Source organism: Elephas maximus, chromosome 6 (genome assembly GCF_024166365.1).
Source record: "Elephas maximus indicus isolate mEleMax1 chromosome 6, mEleMax1 primary haplotype, whole genome shotgun sequence".
In the NCBI taxonomy this organism is placed as follows: Eukaryota; Metazoa; Chordata; class Mammalia; order Proboscidea; family Elephantidae; genus Elephas; species Elephas maximus.
The window spans coordinates 116,419,462-116,440,928 of NC_064824.1; the positions used below are offsets into that span (position 1 = coordinate 116,419,462).

The 21,467-nt window shown below is 51.2% G+C and overlaps 1 protein-coding gene across 9 annotated transcripts in view; it reads right to left on the reverse strand.

Annotated features, from left to right (window-relative positions):
• TNS1 (tensin 1) overlaps window positions 1-21,467 on the reverse strand; it is a 254,365-nt gene that overhangs the window by 19,664 nt on the left and 213,234 nt on the right. For all 9 annotated transcript variants that reach the window (XM_049888124.1, XM_049888125.1, XM_049888126.1 and 6 more), the window contains 4 exons: window positions 18,378-18,574; window positions 17,082-17,157; window positions 11,529-11,621; window positions 2,160-2,358 (listed from right to left, as the gene is read on the reverse strand). In XM_049888124.1, coding sequence (XP_049744081.1) covers window positions 2,160-2,358; window positions 11,529-11,621; window positions 17,082-17,157; window positions 18,378-18,574 — 565 coding nt within the window. The remainder of the gene's footprint in view (window positions 1-2,159; window positions 2,359-11,528; window positions 11,622-17,081; window positions 17,158-18,377; window positions 18,575-21,467) is intronic.

Consider the following 21,467-nt stretch of genomic DNA (forward strand, 5'->3'; position numbering starts at 1 on the left):
CCCAGTCTCCTGCAGGGGCAGATGGCTCCATTTCTCAGGAGGTCCAGCTCTGGGCAGAGGGATTCTACTTGTTAAAGTTTTCCCATGTGGACAATAAGAGAGCTGGATTAGATGACCCTAAATCCTTCCAGGCCCAAACCTCTATCCATCTATGACATGCAGCAGAGGGACAACGGTTGACATGGGCCTTGGGTAGCAGCAGCTGCAGGAAGAGAGCAGGCAGGCTAGGCCCCAGGAGCCCTGTGGAGAGGAGGCTTATGTAAGACAATGGGCCACAGCCTGGAGCTGCAGACGGAAGCAGGCCCTCAGGGTAAGCTCAGATCCCCTGGGTGATGTGACATTTATGGGGCTGGGTGCTCTTGGGCCAGAACAAAGTCTACCTGGCACCCAGAGAGGGGGCGAGAGTGAAATACCACTTCCTGGTGTGGAATACACTGGGCTCTGAGGAATAGGAGGTAGAGCCGGACGCATGAGGCTGAGCAGGACAGGGTACGGGAACTGAAATAGAGTTCTGGAAAATTAATCCGAGAGAGAGTAAACACTAACTTCCTGAGTCCTGAAAAGGGCCAACACATGAGCAAGAGCAATCTGGGTGAGAAAAATGAAGAACTTCCCAACACCAGGGGTCACTAAACACCAGCAATGGGGAGCTAGGACAAGTTAGGAAAATCCCTTCCCTCTGCCCAGAGCTGGACCTCCTGAGAAATGGAGCCATCTGCCCCTGCAGGAGGCTGGGGAGGGGCAAGGTGAACTGGGGGATGTAGACTTGGCTTAAGGTTTCAGAATTCTTAGAACCCCAGGGATTCTTTCATGCATCCTGTCACCAGGCCCCTCCCACCTGGGAGGGGGATCAATATGCTGGACCAATTCAGGGTCCACAGCCAACTGGGGCCACTGGGCCTGGCCTGTGGGAATGTGAAGACGAAGGTGGCTGGAGAGTTTCCCAGGCTCCCCCATCCCCACCCAATGGGAGCCTAGTCTAGGGAGCAGAGTGGGCACGGGAAGGGAGATTGGGAGGAAAGTGGCCTTCCTGGGGGGATGAGTTTCAACCAGGACAGACTAATCTCATCTTCCTCTCATACCAGGTACCCAACACCCTGCCTAAGCTGATCTCCCTCCCTTTCGTATGCCATCTTCCCCTCTCCCTGTCCTAAAGCCTTTTCCACCACCCCACTGCTGCCCACTGCTCCAGCCAAAAAAAAGCAGCTTCTTATTAAACCCCAAACATGGGGCCCTCCCTCTTCTCAGCCCGCCAGCAAGAACTGTCCACCCTCCCCAGCCCAATTTGACACTTTCCTCTGACCCACTCAAAATGTAAGCCGCCCCTCCGCCAAGTTGCCCTCTGCACATCTTCCCCTACAGGCTGCAGCCCTCAGCCTCCACGCCCTGCACATCCTGTGTCGGCCCTGTGCTGGCCTCTCCCTCCTTCCTCACCTCTCACCATCCTTCTGGTCCTGCCAGACGCACCACTATTACCTCCAGCCCTAAAAATGCTCTCTGCATCCCTGGCCAGAAATAAAGATGCCTTGGTCTGAGCGCCAAGCACTTTTCTGCTTTGGGACATGCCCAGCTCTGATCCTGGGATGAAGGGCACTGGAGGCAGGTGTAGGGCTTGTTAGAGACCTGGGCTCCGGACTAGACACCTTTGGTCTGAATTCCATTTCTGCTACTCTTCATCTGCATGACCTTAAGCAAGCTACTTCATCTCTCTGTGCCTCAGTTTTCTCTTCTGAAGAAATGGGAATATTACTTCATAGGCCTCCTATGAGGATTAAATAATGTAACTGTGCAAAAGCACTTAGTGTGGTACCTGGCACACAGGAAGCATGGCTACGCACCAGTGATGGCTGTTGCTACAGTATAAAATTGGGGGAAGGTCCACATCTCATTCATCTCTGTGCCCCTTGCTCCTCCCAGCACAGTTCCAGATGGATAGAATTGAGTTGAGCCTGGGAATTCTATCCTCTCCATTCCCATGCTTTCCACAGGCTCTGGCACCTTGGGAGTGCTCTGTAAACGTACACTGATGAGCTGGTTTACAGATGGCAGCATCTGGATATAATTTCTGCCATCCACACTTCAGGCAGACCCGAGAGGACTCACCTAGCCTGCCCCACGCCTGGGTTCCCATCTCCCATCCACCACACACTCCTGCTTACCTGTCAGCGCTGAGGATGGGGCTGCTGGTGGAGAGGGGGCTGGGAGAGACAAAGGAGCCGCCCAGTGCCCCGTTCCTCAGGGGTGTCTCGTGGCCATTGGCTTGGGCAGCTGGGGCGCTAAAACTTTGAGTCTCAGGCTCCTGGGCTCGGGGCCCAGCCACGGCTGTCCGCGCCACAGACTCGACATAGCTCCGGGGCTCTGGAAGGGACAAGGGGATAGACTCAGAGCACAGACCCACAGGAACACAGCCTGCCCAGAGCCCAGCCGACGGAGAAGAGCAGCACGGGGACAGCCCCAAAATGACAGCCAAGCACGCAAAGGCCACTCTTCCTGGGGCTCCTCCCTGCCATTGCCCACCCTTCTTCCCAGGGTCTTGGAGAAGCTAGGGGAGGCCAACAGTAACCTTCACCAGACTCTAGGAAGCTTCCAGAAATGGATCCCAGGCTTTGCTTCTAAACATAGCCATCAGAGAACCTTCCCTCCAAGAACTAGGACATAGGTTCATAGTTGGATCCCCTTTAGCTGCTGCTTTTCCTCAATGACCCCCCCTACCAGGGCCCCCTAAGCTCCACAGGCCGCACTCAAGTGGCAGCTCTAACGCTCTGGCCTGGCCTTGCCCATTTCTCAGGACAGTGCCAGGTTTCACACAGGCTCCTCCCCATGCCCAGAATCCAGAAACAGGCTGGCTTGCCTAGCAACAGACCTGCACCGGGAGTCATGCCCAGTGCCGGCCACGGCCAACTCGCCAGCTCCAACGTCTTTGACACCAAGACACACCCATACAGCTCTCTGCCTGACACACTTAGCGTTCCTCCCGAGACCAGCATCAGGGGAACTGCTCCCATAGAAACTGAACATTCTATCAACAACCTCTTGCATTTCAGCAGCACGTAGCAGTTGACAAAAGACATGTATATATATTATCCGCAGTTGGTGTTCAGAATATCCTCAGAGGAAGGGAGGGCAAGTGTCAAAGGACCCTTTTACAGATGAGGACACTGAGGCCTAGAGAGTGAAATGACTGGAGGCACAGGCAGGACTCAGGTCTCCTGACTCCCAACCCAGCAATTGTACGAGTTCCCCCCGCCCCACCTCTTCCCTCCACCCTACATGCCCCATGATGCCACCTCTGAGTCAGCCTCACCGGGACTCTCAAAGCTGGCTGCTACCCAGACTCCTGTTCTGCCCACACCACTCCCCAAACTTCTACCCAAGGCCCAGCGAAAAGCCAACTCCACAGGGTTACTCATAATAATAAAAACAGCAGTTATATGAGGAAAGTAGGATTTGGAGAATGTAAATAACTTGCCCAAGTCACAAAGCTAGCAGGTGGTAGGGTGGGCCTAAGAACCCAGCCTGCACTCTCACCCACTGCATATAAGTCTGGCTGAAAATCAGGGGACGGATGGTTTCAATGTGTGTCTTTAGTCTTTGGTGGGGAAGGCTGACTCCTTGCCCTGAGGTAACCCCTCTTGGCAGAAGGGACTGTTGAAGGAGGCTACACACCCACAGAAATGACAAACAAGACCCATCACCAGAGTCCACCCTCTCCTCCAATGCCTGGCCACTCTGGGTCACTTTCTCTGAAAACTCCTCCTGGACACCTCCAGGTGCTCACCGTGGCTTCCCCTGGGTCCCCGAAGTGCTCAGCACCCTTCTGCTTCCCCCAGGGACTGCAGGTTGGGGTCCATCTGCTCCTTAACCACCCCTTGGGTTCCTTGAGTGCCCAGAGCCTGTCTTGCTTATCTGTATTTCCAGAACTTCACACAGCATCTGACACATAGTAAGACCTCGTATGTGTCTTTCACACAAATGAATGCATGACCTGCAGCCCCATCCAGAGGCACATAATAACCAAGATCTAGAGAGATACGCATTCATTTGTCTCATTCCACAGAGGTCTTGCTGACCCAAAAAGTTCAAGTTAAAACCTACACGGAGGTCCGTGCTTACCTCCAATCCACTGATGTCCCCCTGATCTCTACTCTGCGCCCCTAGAGGCTGACTTTGCCCACCTGCATCACCCAGAACCACTTGTCCTATGGGTCCAGATGGCTTTGGCCTTTGCCGGGTAGGTGGGACTGGCAGGAGATGAGCGGAGAAAGGTCAAAGTGCCAGTGGCTGCATGTCTCTACCTAAGACCACAGCTCTGCTCTCTCCTGGTTCCTTCAGGCCCAGGGTAGGGCTAGCCCCCTACTTCTGCTAGTGAGCACCCAGGGGGTGTTTCATCATCCCTCACTGGTTTGCCCAGGCCTTTTAAACAGTCCATTAAAAAACCCTCCTCGGGTGTCCCATCTTCATGAGCCCTCCACTGCCTGCCAAGACTCTGACCCACACACTGAGTAAGCAATCACTGCCCAACTCCCCATCCTGGAAGGCAAAGAAAGTACACACACTCCTTCTACCAGCAGTAGAAGTGACATAAGGTGGCCAGGACAGAGCCCAGGAGCCCAGGTGCTGACCCCCATCTGGCCTGCTGGCCATTAGACAAGGCTGAGTCCCACTCACTGATTCTGGTGACCTGAGCTGAGTGTCAGTTTGCATAGAGGGTCCATGGAACAGTGAGTACATTAGAACTCCTAAGTGTTCCAGAAAACCTGACACGGCTATAGGATGGTATCCTTTATCTCAAGGCATCAGCCCATCAGCCCACTCCTCAACCCCTCAGCCCCCAAGCCACAGAAAGCCAGAGGAGCTCTCAAAGGACTCTGGGGTCTGAAGTTGGAGGGACAGGACCACTTACCAGGGAGAAGCAAAGGCATCTGTTGCCAACAGGGTCAGGAAACAGCCCTGGTGAGCGGAGGTGGCCAAGTTCACCAAGCAGCACCAAGCCTCCGGGGCTTCGAGCTGGGCTGGCAGCCTATGGATTTCCCAGACCCATCCCCCCACCCTAGCTCTGCTTCCTCCTGCCCTTACCTTGCTTTCCACTCCCGTTCTCCTCCCACCCAATTGTTTTCCTCAGTTGAGTCATCTGTGACAGGGTGCACCACAGGGGCCCCTTCCTGCCCCCCCCAGCCCCAAATCTAGGGGCAGACACAAGCAAAGCCCTTCCACACGGTCTCCGCTTCTCATGAGCCCAGAGAGGGACAGTCCCCAGGGCAGTTATTTGACTTCCTGAGTTCATCTCCAGAATTGTTTAAATCCAAACTGAGCCAAATATCTGTTTTCCCAAGTTTTCAGACAGATTTCCATATTGAAAATCCTTCCTTTCTCTGTCTGTTCCTCGGCTTTTTTCTCTCCTCCTCACCCCAGGACAACATACTAGTATGGAGGCTACTGTCCCCATACTCAAGACCACAGCCCCTTGCTCCACTTCCTAGAGAGGTGATCTGGGGCAGGCTGCTGAGCCTTTCTGCAACTCAGTTTCCTCATCTGTAAAATGGTAGTGAGGGTACTCACCTGCCGAGTCAGCATTAAGGGATAATAGATGCAAAAGTTTCTAATTATTTCCTGTTAATTCCAATGCTGGATTCCCTGGGTGGTGCAGTTAACACACTCGGCTGCTAACTGAAAGGTTGGAGGTTTGAGTCCACTCAGAGGTGCCTCAGAAGAAAAGGCCTGGCAATTTACTTCCAAAAAATAAGCCACGGAAAACCCTATGGAGCACAGCTGTACTCTGACACACACAGGGTTGCCATGAGTCAGAGCCAACTCGATGGCAACTGGTTACTGGTTAATTCCAATGCTAAGGTTTAGAACTAGCCCCACTGTTGCCTGCCTATGCCCCTAGGTATGTCCCTAGGTATGCCCGCTTCTGCCTCCCTCCACCCTTCTCTCCCACTCTCCTGGCCTCCAATCCTGCAGCAGCTGTGCCCAGAGGCAACGGGAGTGTATGATTGGGAAGGGCGGGAAAGGTGGGGCTAGGGAGGGCACTTCACTTAGAACATTCCAAGAGCCCAAAGCCAGTCCAAGTGGCTGTTGGCGCCTGAGAGCAGCTGGAGGCACAAGAGTGAGTTAGCTCCAACAGGCAACAAGCCTCCTTGGCCCAGAGCACCGTCAGCTTTCCACCTACTCCCTGAAGTACATTCTCTGCCTTCTAGAAAAAGTTCTTTGCCTAGAGAGAATGGCCTACCCACCCCGAGGAAAATGAAGACATGTAGGTGGGGGAGAGGGAGGAAGTAAAGAAATTCCAGAATGCCACATCCAGGAGCTCAAGTAAGAATTTCAAACCTTTTAGCTTGGGTCACGAGTCCCTCCTCCGAGCGCCTCTAACAGTTCCTACCCAGAGCAGCGCATCCACCTATGTTGAAATGTCTGTTGGCGTCTCTTCTCCCCTCACCAGGTGGTCTCGTTCATCTTTACACCCTCAGTGCCTAGCACAGGACTGGGCACATAGTAGGTGCTCAATAAATCTGCACTGAACAGCACTGCCCTAAAATTCCAAATGCCCAAGTACCAAGGACCTCAGAGCAGGAGGAGTCCCCAGAGGGGCTATCTCTAGACCAATGTCTTCCTTTATGCCAAATCTGTCCACACCTAATTACCTGGCAAGCAGAACCTAACCTGAATGCTTCCTGTGTCCATTTCTTTGGGGAAGAAGTTTCAGCAATTTCTTCCCCTACTTCACCACTGGAAGATATTCTTGATGCCAACCTCACATCCTTACTGCTACAGGCTTTCTCCCTCTCCTTCTTCTTGGATAGGAGCAACAGGTCCCCACACCCAGTAAAGTCACTTTTAGAGGTCTGAAGTGTTCTTTGTACCCAAGTGTGACCACGTGCAAAAAGGCAACCTCTGATCCGGCGTAGCCTCTCAGCCACGTGTGACCAACTGTGTGAGCCTGGGCCAGGCATCAAACCCCTTCCACTTCATCTCCTCATCCGTAAAAAGGGGGTTCCTACCGCCTTCCTCTCAGGACTTCTGGGAATATTAAACAAGAGGATGTGACAATGACTCCATTTGGTTTGGTCCCTGCCTGTTGAACCTCATTCCATATCACACCCCTCCTTGTTTCAGCCTCTAGTTTCCCCTTGCTTTGTGCTTCCACCTCATTGACTTTGCAGTTCCTAGAAAAATATGCTGCCCCCTCCCACCACAGGGCCTTTGCACATGCCCTTTTCCTCTGCATGGAATGCTGTTTTCCCGTTCCAGTTAAACCAGGTTAGCATCCACTCACCCTCACATCTTATTTCTTCAGCCTAAGTCATTTTTTTTTCTTTGCCATTTAAGGTCTCACAAAACTATATTCTTTCCCATTGGAGCACTTATCTCAATGTGTAATTATGAGTGATCATTTACTTTCTGGTTCCTATTCATGCATATGTTCCATGAGAGCAGGAATCATGTTTGTATCATTGATCATTGTATCCTCAGAGCCTGGTACAGTGCTTGGTACACAGCAGGCACACAAAATATCTACTGATGAAATGAATCAGTAAGTGATTGATTCTTTCTGAATTTCCCATCAAAGTATCAGCAGGGAAATCAGGCAGAGCTTCTGAGGGTCAGCAAAGAATATGCTTTAGTCTGGCCCAGGGGCAGTGCATGAGCCAGGAAATACAGAAGTGGCTGCCTACAACTTGCTCCCTGGCCCTTGCCTGCCCCCACTCCCAGGCCGCCGACAGCAATTCTGCCTCCCACACTGGAATCCCAGGGCATGGTGCCTGGAGGCAGGAGTTAGGCTTTGAAACAGCCACTTGACTAGAAGACCACTAATTCCAGTCTCAGCTCTGTGGCCTCCTAAGTGTGACCTTGGGCAGGTGCCCCCTTAACACAGACAGCAACTCCCCATCTGTGAAAATGCTGCATGTGGCTGAGTTGACCCCTAAGAGCCTTCCCCCTCCAAACTATGTGTCTCAGGAACAAACGGAAGGACTGGGCTTGGGGCCTTGTTGGCTGAGAGTTATTCGTGAGGCATATTTGGCAGGTCTCACTGAATCCTGCCCATGTCACTCCTCTGAAGAGTCACTCCCATGTGGGAAGCACAACAGCCAGGGCCTGTCAGCCTGTGGGATGACCCACCCCACTGACCTTCCTGCCAGAGGGTTTGAGGTCCCACCAGGTCTGTTTATGTTAGCCAACCCCAGGGAGAGCTGGAAGCCTAATGCCTGGTCTGGCATCTGAAACCCATGAACGCTGACTCAGGGTCCAGCTTGTTCTAGACTCCTGCCCCAGCTTCACTGCCCTGTTCAGAAGCTACAGCCTCCAGCTTGCGGGAAGGCCCTCTCCCCGGGAATGATGTCGGGAAGAGGCAGAAGGAGTCTTACCCAGCTGACAAGAGCGTGCTGTGGTTCACCTCATTCAGGGATCTGTCTTTTATTCTGGGGTCTACCTTATTCTGCAACCCTGGCTGGCTGGAGTAGGCAGAGCCTTCTGGGAAGCTCTGATTATCTTATCTGGGTGATGGCAGATTCACAGGAGCATAGGCCAGGCCCACTTTGAGGGTCAAATGTCAAGGTCATAAATGCAAAAGCAAGTGGGAGTGGGCTCAAGAGAACCAGATGGAGTCTAAAGAAACTAGGCCACGTGGAACCACAGACCTGAAGACACCAGGCAGAAAGTCAGAAAACCTAACATGCCAGAGCTAGAAGGGACTTGGGCACTCCTGCAACCCTGTCCAACGACTCCTGGTGGAGGTGGGGACACCAATGCCCAGAATGCCTGTGCCCTTGGTTTCACCTGCTGTCTGAGGCCTCGTTTGAATTCTGTTCCTAGAGAGTCAGAGGTCTTTGACCAGATTACATCTCCTCTCTTCTGGCCCAGTAGACAAGGCAGGGGTTCATCAGAAGCAAGGGTTAAGCTGGGGCCCACCAACACGCTAACTCCCTCAAACTGTTTGCAAAATTATGTGCATGGGTGTCCCGGTGTGTTTTTGTAGGGCAAATCCGTAGCTTTCCTGAGATTCCTAAAGGTGTCCAAGATCCTGGAAAGGCAAACTTCCTACTTTCTGGGGTGGCAGGAAACCAGGCAGGGGCTTCAAGAGGTTAAACAGTGTTCAAAAACAGAGGTCAAACAAGATGAGGTCAAACAGCTCCAAGATAGTGATTTTCAACTGGGGAGCAATCCCCCCCACCGCCACCCCGGGGACATGTGGCTATGTGCAGAGACATTTTTGATTATCATTACTGGGAGGGTACTACTACGGTCTAGTGGGCAGAGGCCCAGGATGCTGCCGAATGTCCTACAGGGCACAGGACAGGCCCCAGCAACAAAGAGCTGCCCGACCCACAGTGCCGATAGAGCCGAGGTTGAGAATCCTGCTCCAGGACAAGCATGTGGGGCATGCAGGGAAATGGAATAATGAGCTCTCTTCCCCTCTGCCTCTGGGCATGAGTCCCCTAGCCCTCTGAAGGGGCTTGCTGCACGCCCAGTGGTCTGGCAGAGATGCCACTGGGAAAGGAACTTTTGGTCCACAAGCTAACACCGCGCTAATGCCTGGGCACTTGCTGTGCCTGAGCTGTGCCTGGTGGCTACATATCCCCAGTCAGGCAGGACTCATGTGGTGCTGAGGGTGATAGCTCACCGCCTGGGGGTGGGCACAGGGAGGCACTGTGCGTGGTCACTTGAAACCCGGTCAGAAAAGAGAGCTGCCAGCCAAAACAAGCTCTGCGTGAAAAGCCATTCCCAGGCCCAGAGGGCAGGAAGCCGCCACACACTTACCTTCAGACAGCTTGGACACCACCTTCCCCTCATCTTCCTCTGGGGGAAGATGCGAAGAGAGGTGGGAGGGAGGAGAGACAGGCGAGAGAAGCAGGTCAAAGAGGAGAAAGGAAGAGCAAAAAGGAGAAAGAAAGAGTGGTTAACAGGGATTATTTCTTGAAAAAGAGACTTTGCTGAGAAAATGGGGGTGGGCAAGCAAAGCGAGGCAAGAGCAGAGCTGGACTCTCCCTGGAAGAGCCCCAGGTGAGGGGAGAAGTGTCGCCCTGTACAGGGCTTCCCGGCTCCAGGGCCGGGACTGGGGGGCAAGCGAGGCACAATGTAAGGAGGCGCTTACTCTGGGACCTGGCAAGTCCCACATACTCAGTCCCTGTGCCCAGGGCTTGCGTGGGCCAAATCTCAAGCAAACATGTGCTGGCCTGGTGAGAGGTAGGTTCCCAGCCCCCTTCAAAACCCTGTGACTCAGTTTCCCTGGCCATGCAGACACCGTCTGAGTGGGAGTCCATGCCCAAGTTGTGTGTCTAGTGGGTCACAAATGCATGCTGTTCCTCTCCTACCTGGCTGGATCAGTCTCCTGGTGACTAAGGAAAAAAGGTTAAGATTGGCCCCAAGGGCCTCAGTCTAGCCCTAAAACCGGAGTCTAGGGAGCAACTCCCTCGGCTCAGCCTGCTCAAAGTGGTTGCAAAGGGCCCATAACCACTGCTCTCTCCTTCCACATGGAAGGAGAGGGACTGAGGAAGTCAGTGGTATGAGCCTGGGGCAGGGGAAGCCCTACTCCCCAACAGGGCCCTCAGTTCCGCCTTCCACTCTGTAACTAGCGCAGGGTGTCTGACTCAAGGCAGAGCTGGAGAGTGGCCCAGATGGGTAGCCTCTTTCCTGCCTCAGCCTCCAAGCTCCCAGGTGCCCTTCCTCAGGTGCAGAGCAAACCACGGTGCCGTGCCAGGAATGCAGAAGAGGGGCCAAGGCTGGGGGAGGATCAGGAGCCCAGTGGTGGCAGAGACCCAGGGCTGAGGGCGAGAGGGCTGAGAAGACAGCCAATAGAGGTAGCTCTGAGTCGCAGGTTTCTCAGGCAGGGTTTTGTGGATCAGAAGAGGCAGAATGAGTGAGCACTCTGAATGACGGCTGTTGGGCCTCTGGCATCTCAAGGATCCTCAGAGCACAGCCAGCTGGGCTGGAAGTGGGGACCCTGGCTCAGAGCAACAGGGTCATATTTCTTTGGCCGCATATGTGTGCTTGCATGTAGGCAGCATGCATGTGTGTGTGTGTGTGTACATGCATGCAAGGGAGCATGTGTGTGTATATGTGTGCACATGTGTGCATGCATATCTGTGGGTGTTTGTGTGCATGTGTACATATGTGTGTATGTATGTGTTTGTTAGTGTATGTATGTATACATGTATACATGTATGTACACGTATGCCTGAACACTGGGGAACAGCAAAGTCAGGCTTCTGGCACAGAGCTGATGACTCCAAGGAAACAAGGCCAAGCCTTCAAATCCCCAAATCAGAAGAAGCTGGAAGTGGGGCCGACCCCTCAAGTCAAAGGCAGGAAGCTTGCAAAGGGATCTCTAACCATTGAACCCCTACACAGAGAGCCCCCACCCAGGTCTAACCAAACGAGGGGCACAATAACAGCCTGCCATCTTGTTTCCAGAGAGCACCCCAAGAATCCTCCCGCTCTGGGTGTTTTCTGATTCCATCCTGAGGCCCCCGCCCAGGACAGCAGGGCCCCCCCGCCCCCAGCCCGCCAGCCTTGCCAGAGTCACTCACCGCCTGTAGGGTGCAACAGGATGTCCGCTGGGTTGTGGGGTTTCAGGCCCAGAGCAGACAGGGGTGTCTTCGCCAGACCCGGAGGGGAGCGCACTGTACCAGAAAGAAAAGGGGAGACACAGGGAGTGAGTGAGTGTGGGGGGTGTGTGGGGAGAAGGATGGGGGCAGAAGGGGAGGTGTGTGTTGGCAAGATGTGGACAAAGGAACCAGCTTCCAGCCCCGGGGGTTTGTGGCTTTGGCTCCACTGCCCCTTGCTCCTCTCTGTGTGTCTCCCAATTTCTGTGGTTCAAAGGACAAAGGCAAAGAGCACTGGGTTGGGAGCCAGGAACAGTGCCTTGCCCTGGCCTGGCCCTGCCCCCAACCTCAAGAAAAGAATTTGTGTCTAGGCTCTTGGTTTCTTCTCATGGCCCCTTTACATTACCCATAGATATTCAGGTGTCATTGGTTATCTCTGACTTTCTTCTTCTCCCTTTCCCTGATCCCACCCCCATCCCACCACAGTAGTTTTAACAATGCTTTTAGATGGACTTAGAGGAGAACAAAAGACAATGGAGTATCAAGATGATACATGCGGTAAAGGATAGGATGAGGAGTGGGAGACCACAGACTGGGCTGACGCCAACCTTGGAGACCTCAGGCCAGCCCTCAGCCTGTGGCTCTCCGGCCAAGGGTGTCTTTTGAAAACCTCAGAAAGAGAAAACTGCTCAGTGCTCTGGAAGAAGGAGAAGCCCTGTCCCCACAGTCTTTGAGCTAGAGCATCAACTCCCTGAGCAAGTTCCATCTTCACCCCAAACCATCGCCTGGGTTAAGAATGTCACATAACACACAAGGTCAAAAAAGGGCTCTCAGGCTTTTTCCCATCAGCCAAGTACGTGGCCAGACTCTGAGCCATTATGATAAAAAAAAAAAAATGGTTGTTATACCCAGTCACGAGATTTCTCAGTGGTGACTGCCATGTTTCTTAACACACCTCTGAGGTGAAGTAAAACAGTGAGCTCTGTGTCTCCTATCAGGGACATCAAGAGCCCAAAAAGTCTGCAGCTCCTGAGGACACGCAGCCACAGACTTCAGCCAGACCCTGATGCTGCCTGCCCCACCCCCAATGGCCTCAGCAGACTGGACATGGCTCGCAGATGCCCAAGATCCACATGGCAGCTCCAAGACCCTCCCTGGCCCCTACTCCTTTTCCCAGGAGACACCGAGACCTAAAGAAAACAAACATAATCTCACAAATGCAAGCAATACACACAAGTAGTTGTGCATGTGCAGGTGTGTATATATGTGATGTGAAAATAGCAGCACATCACAGGGGTCCAGCTGTGGGGCCCACCCATTACTCCACCCTCACTCAGTTCTTAGATGCCCAATGGACAAACGAAGCACAGGAGACAAGTGTGGACAAACAAACCCGGCCGGGTATGGGGTAAGGTCTGGGTCTGTGTGTCTGTGACTTTCCCTCCCTCTATCTTTACACACACACATACAGAGATTTGATTTTCCCCATGCCCTATTCCCTAATACCTAACAGTATCCTACCACCTATCTGTCAGTTTGTTGTGCTGCAGTGGCTTGCATAATCCTGTGATGTTGAAAGCTATGCCACTGGCATTTCCAATACTAGCAGGATCACCCACGGAGGACAGATTTCAGTGGAGCTTTGGGATTAATACAGACTAGAAAGAAAGGCCTGGTGATCTACTTCTAAAAATTAGCCAACGAAAATGCTATGGATCACAACAGGATATTGTCCAATATAGTGCTGGAACATGAGCCCCCTAGGTTGGAAGGCACTACAATGGCTGCAGCAAGGGACTCAAACATACCCACGATTGTGAAGATGGCACAGGACTGGGCAACCTCTTGTTCTCTTGTACCTGGGGTCATCATGACTCAGAGCCAACTTGATTGCAACTGACAATAACAACAATATGCTGTCTTGCTCATAGACACTTATTAAGCACTTATTAATGTTAGTCAAACAAATGGAAGGTTGACTGTAATTAATTTATCAAAGAATGAACCCAGTCTCAGATACCACTATTCATGGAGTAACCATGAAGATCTCCTGCCCACAAGTGTGCATCTATCTGTTTGCCCCACGGGTGGACCAGCAAGAGAAGAAGGTAAAGGAAACCAGAGGGCAGGGTTAGTGGGGGCTTCCTGTAGGACTCATTCTTTTCCCCCCTCACTCACCTTCATTTCCCTAATTCCTCCTTCCCCAGCTCCCAAGCAATCCAGCCTGTCTCCAGAGGCCAATAAGTGGGTGGGACTGAGCCAGGCAAGCCTTTTGCTTCATGAGAAATAAATTCCCCACACTTCTCCGCCTTCTTTCCTCTCTCCCTAGCATGTGCATTTATGAAATCTCTGACTTACTCATTCTCCCAACTGAGGCCTCCATGGTTGGCCAAGACGAGGGGAGAAGAATAGAGATAGGTACATGTGGCAAAACCCAACTCTAGCTCAGCCCAGATGGCTTCTATCCCAAACATGGCAATGCCCAAGACCCTGGCTGTTGGGACCAGACAGCAGATGGGAGCAGGTAGGAACGTGGAGGGCTAAGACTTGAAAGATTCTGAGGAGTCTTAGAGGGTTAAAGAGCTGTCTCTTAAATGTGGTCCATACATACAAAGGAATACTATGCAGCCATAAGGAAAAATGAGCTCTCAAATCATGTTGCAATGTGGATGAACCTGGAGGATATTATGCTGAGCAAAATAAGTCAATCACAAAGTGACAAATATTGTATGATCTCACTTTTATGAAATGACAAGAATATATATATACAGAGACCAATGTTCACTGGTGGTTACTGACGGGGGAGAGGGAGTGGTGAGAGGAAGAGGGGAAATCATTCTCCAGGTAGTAGTGACTTTTAGTTTATGGTGATGGGAAAGGTAACACAAAATGTGGGTAAAATTTGCACAGCTTGACTAGTATAAGTGATGTCACTAAGTTCTCCAAAAGGAAAAGGATGAATTGATAAATGCTATGCTATAGATAACTTCACAACAAAAAAAGAGACAGATAGATAGATCAAATAGGAGCTAAGATGCAGATACTTCTTAGACATAACCAGTGACTCACGAGATTAGTTTTCTTGAAGACTTAGGGTCCTAGTCTCATGGGTCAATTCTGTCAATTGGCATAACATAGTTCAAAAAGTTCATGTTCTACACCTAGTTTGGCGAGTAGTGTCTGGGGACTTAAAAGCTTGTGAGCGGCCATCTAAGATACAACTATTGGTGTCTATTCATCTGGAACAAAAGAGAATGAAAAAAGTCCAAGAATCAGAGAAGGAACTAATTGTATCCATGAACCATGACCTCCTCTAATTTGAGACCAAAAGAACTAGACGGTGCCTGGCTACCACTACCGAACATTCTGCTCAGGGTCACAAGAGGCGGAACCTGACAGAAAGGGAAAAAATGTGGAACATAACTTCAAATTCTCAAAGAATCCAGACTTACTGGACCCACTGAGACTGGAGGAGCCCCCGAGGCTACTGCCCTGAAATACTCCTTAAACTTTGAACAGAAACTATCCTGTGAAATCACCTTTTTAACTAAATAGCAGGCTAGCTCAAAAAGTAAAGAATTTCACCCTTGAGAGCTGCACTCTTTAATTATCCATATGACACCAGATGGACAGCAGTTACTGTAAAGCATAAACAAGAAATTTGGGGCGGGAGGTGGGGGGAAGGGGCAGTGAGATTAAAACTAAAGCAAGTGGAACACCTAGAACAGAAAAAATGAGAACGTTGACACAAACTGAAGAATGTAACCAATATTATGGCTTGCACGGTCCAATATGGCAGCCAGGAGTCACATGTGACTATTGACCACTTGCAGTGTAGTTCATTTGAATTGAGATTAGCTAGAAGTGTAAGACACCAAATTTCAAAGATCTAGTATAAAAAATACATATATATATAATATTTTAAGTAAAAAATATTTTAACAATATTTTATGTTGTTGAAATAATATTTTCAATATTTTAGGTGAAAGAAAACATACTATTAACATATATGAAAATATATATTTAAAGTTTTTTTAAATAAAATATTTCAATAATATTTATGTTGTTGAAATGATATTTTCAATATTTCGAGTGAAAGAAAATATACTATTAACATCAAGGTCACTGGTTTCTTTTTACACATTTTTTTAATAAAAGAATGTAAAATATCTCATCAATATTTTTTATATTATTTACCTGTAGAAGTTATGGAGCCCTGGTGGTGCAGTGGTTAAGAGCTAAGCTGCTAATCAAAAGGTCGGCAGCTCGAATCCACCAGCTTCTCCTTGGAAACTCTGTGGGGCAGTTCTACTCTGTCCTATAGGGTTGCTATGAGTCAGAATCAACTTGATGGCAACGGGTTTGATTTTTGATTTATTGAAATTATATTATTTTGGATGTTTGGTATTAAATATATTATTAAAATTGATTTCATCAGTTTATTTTTACTTGTTTTAATAAGGCTGCCAGAAAATACGAAATGACAGGTGTGGCTCATGTGGTATTTCCATTGGACAGCACTGCTCTAGGGAGAACCATGGTTTCCCGGAGCGGATCAGTCACAACTTAGAATACTGCATCCCCAAGATGGTAGCCAGCACAAGTTCTGCTGGCACATGGGTCAGACGCTGTTGACACATTCCTCCCTTCTGCAGGACAGCCAGCTGCACTTCTCCTTCCCTCACTCCACCTCCCCTAAACGGACAGCTGAGAGGCTGGGCCCAGACAACAGCATCAAGCTCTTCTGCTGACCCGGGCCACTCACACAGACACTGGGTCACTCAATCCGTCTGTGATGTTCCCTCACTGCTTCCCCCACAACTACCACCTCCCGCTCCTCTTAATGTCTTTTGTTCTATACAAAGGAACACTGGCCCCACCCTGGGGATTATTCAGGCCTTCTCTTTGGTTGGAAATGTCTCTGCCCTTTGGGGGTTTGCCTCACTAGTGAGCACCTCAGGGGGAGACCCACTAAATGCCCCTGCTTGGAGGCTGAGGACTTATGAGACAGGAATTCTATCAGCATGAGGGTTCTGGACCTTTCTTTCCTTTGTGGAAGCTAAATAGTTTCCTGAAATGGAAAAGGTGCCCCAGTGAAGACAGAAATGGGGTCAGAAACAAGAAGGTCAAATGCCAGCAAGTCAGGAAGAATCACTTTAGGATGGGGGAGAGAACATCCTCATTTTCCTCTGCACGTAGGATGCAAAAAGACTCAACCACTAGGCAACTTCCGTAACATGGGAGCCCAGGGACCCCACAGTCACTCAGTCTGGATCCTAAGACTGGGGCTGCTGCATCCTTAGATGCATGGTCATGGACAAAGAAAAAAACAGTGGCCTGAAGACATGGCAAAGGACAGGGTAGGGGTAGAGGGGGAGGTGAGAGGAGTCCTGGGGATGGGAAGGGGCAAATTACGACCCATGCCCAACTTTGCTGGCACACTCCCTCCACACCCCCAACCTGGGCACTTACACAGGTAGAGGTTGGGGTCAGGGCTAGAGGTGGCACAGGGAGACAGGCTTAGCAGGGAGGTCTTACCACCACTGGGCGAGGGGCTGGCTGGGGAGGTCGCCTCCATCTCCTCGAAGGCCTCCTTGTAGCTGTGCAGATGGGGCTGCAGGGGAAGAACAAAGGGTAGAAAAATGGGGGGATCCACTGGTGGCCATGCACTGAGGAGGATAAATTTCCCCTTCAGATGGCCTGGGAAACAAGGACAGTGCGGTAACTGGTCTACAATCACCTTGCCAGCCTGACTACCCACAGCTCCTTAGGAAAATGGGGATTAAGTGAGATCTGGGCCATTCACAGCCCCAACAACTCCTTGTACTTGAGAGATTGAGAAAGTGGCTGTTTTCAAGGTCATTGTCAAGAATGGATGGAATTCAGGAGCATTCACCTTGGAAATATTTCAGAACAAGGCAGCAGCTAAAGTGTAGGGCTGGGGTTGGGGGACTGCGATCCTGTCCGAAGGCAGGAGGAAAAAGATGCCCAAAAGCCATTTATATCTAGAATGGCTCTTTAGTCTGGATTTTATAGGACAGTTAGATTCTCTCTCCAGATGTGGTCCATGGGCCACCAACATCAGACTCATTCAGGGTGCACATTAAAAATGCAAATTTCTGGGCTCACCCCAGATTTCCTACATTGGAATCTCTGGGGTGGACTTGAAAATCTACATTTTTAACAAACTCCCGGGGGTAACTGTCTGCCCACTAAAGTTTGAGACCTACTGCCTCTAACTACTGAAACGTCTCAGAATGCAAACATGTTGACATCCAAGTTATATTTCCCAGGGGAACTCTATATGATCTCATTTGGAGTTTTGAGATTGTGGTCCCCTACGTCATACCCAAGGAGCCTGGTTTCGCAATGGTTAACTGCTAACTGAAAGCTCAGCAGTTCAACCCCACCAGCGGCTCCACAGGATAAAAGACTTGGCAGTCTGCTCCCGTAAAGATTACAGCCTTGGAAATCCTATGGGGCAGTTTTACTCTGTCATATAGGGTCACTATGAGTCGGAATCAACTCAACAGCACACAACACGTCATACCCTGTATCCTTAACCACCCTACTAACGGACTCTCTTTAAGTCTCAGTGCTAAGGTAAGAAGTGTCAGAAATTAGAGGCATAAAAGCTCTTTGTGTGGGGGGTAGGGGGAATAGGGTCCAGATTCCACACACCAGAGAAGAGGACTGTGAGTGACGATGCAGGGAGGACAAACACTACTACAGGCTGACTGATCGGTCAGTCCCACCAAGTTGACTTTCAGGTCCCTGGAGTGCTAAGGTGGGCTCTGCTCCCCTCTGTGGCCCAGGAAGAAGCCAAAGACTCACCTCTTTGGGACGCCCTCCAGGATTGAGAGCAATGGTAAGAGCCAGCTCCGGGGAGACACACTGGACGGGGGAGCGGACCCCAGGGCTCCGGGGGGATGTGGGTTCTGGAGACTGGTTCTCATACTGTCCATCGCTGGCTGCCCGCCTCCGGAGAGGGGCTGGGGGCTCTGTAGGCTGCTTCTCCCGAGCCTGCACTCCTGGGAGGAATGGCAGGGGTAGAAGGCTATCAACATATTGTGTAAGAAATGAACAATGGGGACTAACCCACCCAGAGAAGGCAGTCATCTTAGCTCAGGGGCAAGCTGGAGCTAGGCCTGTCTCCCCTCAACACCTCCCAGCCTTCCAACTCGGCCCGCACTCGGGCTTTCTCTGCAGGGTTGAGGATCTGCTTAGACTGGGCTAAGTCTCCACCAGGAATCTCCATCCACACTGCATTAGGGCCAAGAGCACAAAGGACTGATACAAGAAACAGATGTCAACTCTGTCCAACCCCTGGAGGCAGAGGGCCAGAGATTCCAAGCAAAGGAGGGAAGGAGGAGGGAGGGAGAGCCAGTCTCCAAGGCAACTGCATCAACCAACAAGCAACATCAAGCCCATGGGGAAGAGCTATTGAAAAAGTGCTAAGAATGTATCATCTTGTGAATGGTGTTCCCAAAGAGAGACAAAAGAAGAATTAATTCCTGTTATGGAGTCCCCAGCTTCAACTGACCCCTGGGATTGCTGGCCTTCTCTAGGATGCCCCTGCCTTCGCCTAGTGCTCCTCTGAAACCTCTCCCAACCTCCCTTATACTGGTCCCTTAGCTACCCACCTCCTTCGCTTGCCCAAAGATGGCGGAGGCTTCCACCCTGTCTCTCCCAGCAGAACAGTAGGCAAAGAGAGCCCTGAGGTCATGTGGACCATCTGCTTTTCTGCACTTCCCTTCCTACTCCACAGGCCAGGGGACATTGTTAACCTCACCCACTTTCCTTCCCGCTCCCTCTTTCAACATCTGGGCTGAGGCGCAGAATCCACTGCCTCATTGAGCTGGCTCCCGGAATCTTAGAAAGCTTACTTCCAGGGTCTCAGAGGTCAAGATCTCACCCTGGGCCAGTGGGAAGGAAGGGTGGACTCCTGATCATGATTATCTTCTGGGAAGAGAGTCTTGGCCCTGCCTTCACCACCACCAGGCAGGGAAGGAAAGGCAGCTGCCTTTCCTGGGACTTACCAAATGTCCCTGGTCACGTGGGACAGAGGATCTGGCCTCCGTAGCCTCATGCCAGCACATCTGAGATCACTGAGCAATGGCACGTGCAAGTGTGCACACACACACTCACTGCTGGCCCCCAGGAACGAGCCAGTAAGGCCAAGCAGAAATCACCCGCATTCAGATGGAATCACCTTCTATCTACAGTGGGGTCTTCATGCCCCCACGCAGCCCTCAGCTCCCCAGGCATCCCCTGGCACAGCCACAAAATACGCTGTGAAAAGCATAGGCAGAGAAGCTTCCCTCCAACTTGTCATGAACAACAGGCTGCCAGCTACCAAGTGCTGGGATGGAGACACAGACACACACGGTCACTCTGAGACACGCAGTCACACTCATCCGTAACTAGGGACGAGCAGCAGAATCTGGACATTAAGTGCAGAAGGTGCTGGGGTGGGGCTTTGAGCTTCACTTTGGGCCCTTCACTATTCAGAGGCAGCCCTGACATCTCCACCAAGACAGAGCCCAATGGCGGCAGGAGGTGGACTCTGCCCTCATTCTACTGCCCACAAACTGCTTTCCTCAAAGCACAGAAGCTTTGATGTGCCCTTATCTTCAGAATGGTAAAATGGAGGATGCATTAGTCCCAACCATGGGCTGTCAAGAGCCTTAGCCAGATGAAAGATGGGACACAGCTTTGACAGGGTTGAGCAGCGCACTGGAATTGTCCAATCCGGGCTTCCCGGGCTCACGGTGCAGAGATCCTGCCCTTGTGCCCTTGGCCATACTCCTCCCCCAGCCCTTCCTCACATCGGCCTCATGAGAAGCTCGGTCAGAGCTGCCGCTGGCTTCATTCCTGGCAAAAACATTAGAAGAAAACAGACACAGCCATTGATTTTCTAATAATAATTGTGACAAAGAAGGCCCATTTGGGAAAGGCTCTTGGGATTTGGAATGGATTCAAACTCCAAGGTTAAAAGAAATGCATTAGGGCTGGTCTCTGCTCCCGGCTCCCCATCTCCTGGCAGCCTCTTTCTGGCAGATTCCTTGGCCTTTTCAAGAGGTGGCCAGTTCTCCTGTTTGGACATTTGGTGTTTGCCGTTGAAAAATGGGTTTGCCTCAATTTGAGACACTGACTTTCCCAGACAGACAGAGAATCTTCTCCTTGCTCCACCCAAGACATTCTACATGTTCATGGGCTATGATGGTGACTGCAGCACAGGGGATGAGGCTGGCCTGCAGGAGGGTTCCTCAAATGTGGAGAGCATGAGACACAGAAAAGAGGCCACTGAGACATCTGAGAATTGTACCTTCTCAATCCCCCTTCTCCAGCACCATCTATCTGGCACTTGGGAGGCATGTTCTGACCAAAGACAAGGGGATGGACAGAACGACCTCCAAAGAGTGAAGGCACTGCAGGGCAGAGCCTCCCTCTGCAGAATGGGGAAGGCCCCACATTCCATTCCCATAGGGCCAACCCCTCCATCAGAGAGCACCCCACCACACCCGTGGCCAGCCATGGACATCTCCGTCTTTGGACACAGCGTCTCACTGTTGTCCCCTTTGGCAAGCCCTGATCTGCCCTGAAGCGCCCGGAGAGCCATGTTCCCTCTCTCTTTTCTTTCATGTTGGGCGGGGAGATGGGGCATGGTGGAGGGGAGAGAAGAGAGCCCCATTGTTCCTCAGCCAAGCTGGAGAGTCTGGACACAAGCTGATAGTCAGTGTCAGAGAGAGAACACCCCTCTCTCATGTCTCACAGACTGATGATAAAAATAGGCTGGCTCCCCTACCACCCTCCATACCATCCTCCACCCTCCACACCAGGATTTTCTCAGTCTCTTCACCCTGTGCTTTCTCTCAGGACCTCTGTCTCTATATGCTCCCTCCTTACACGCGCATAGGTGCA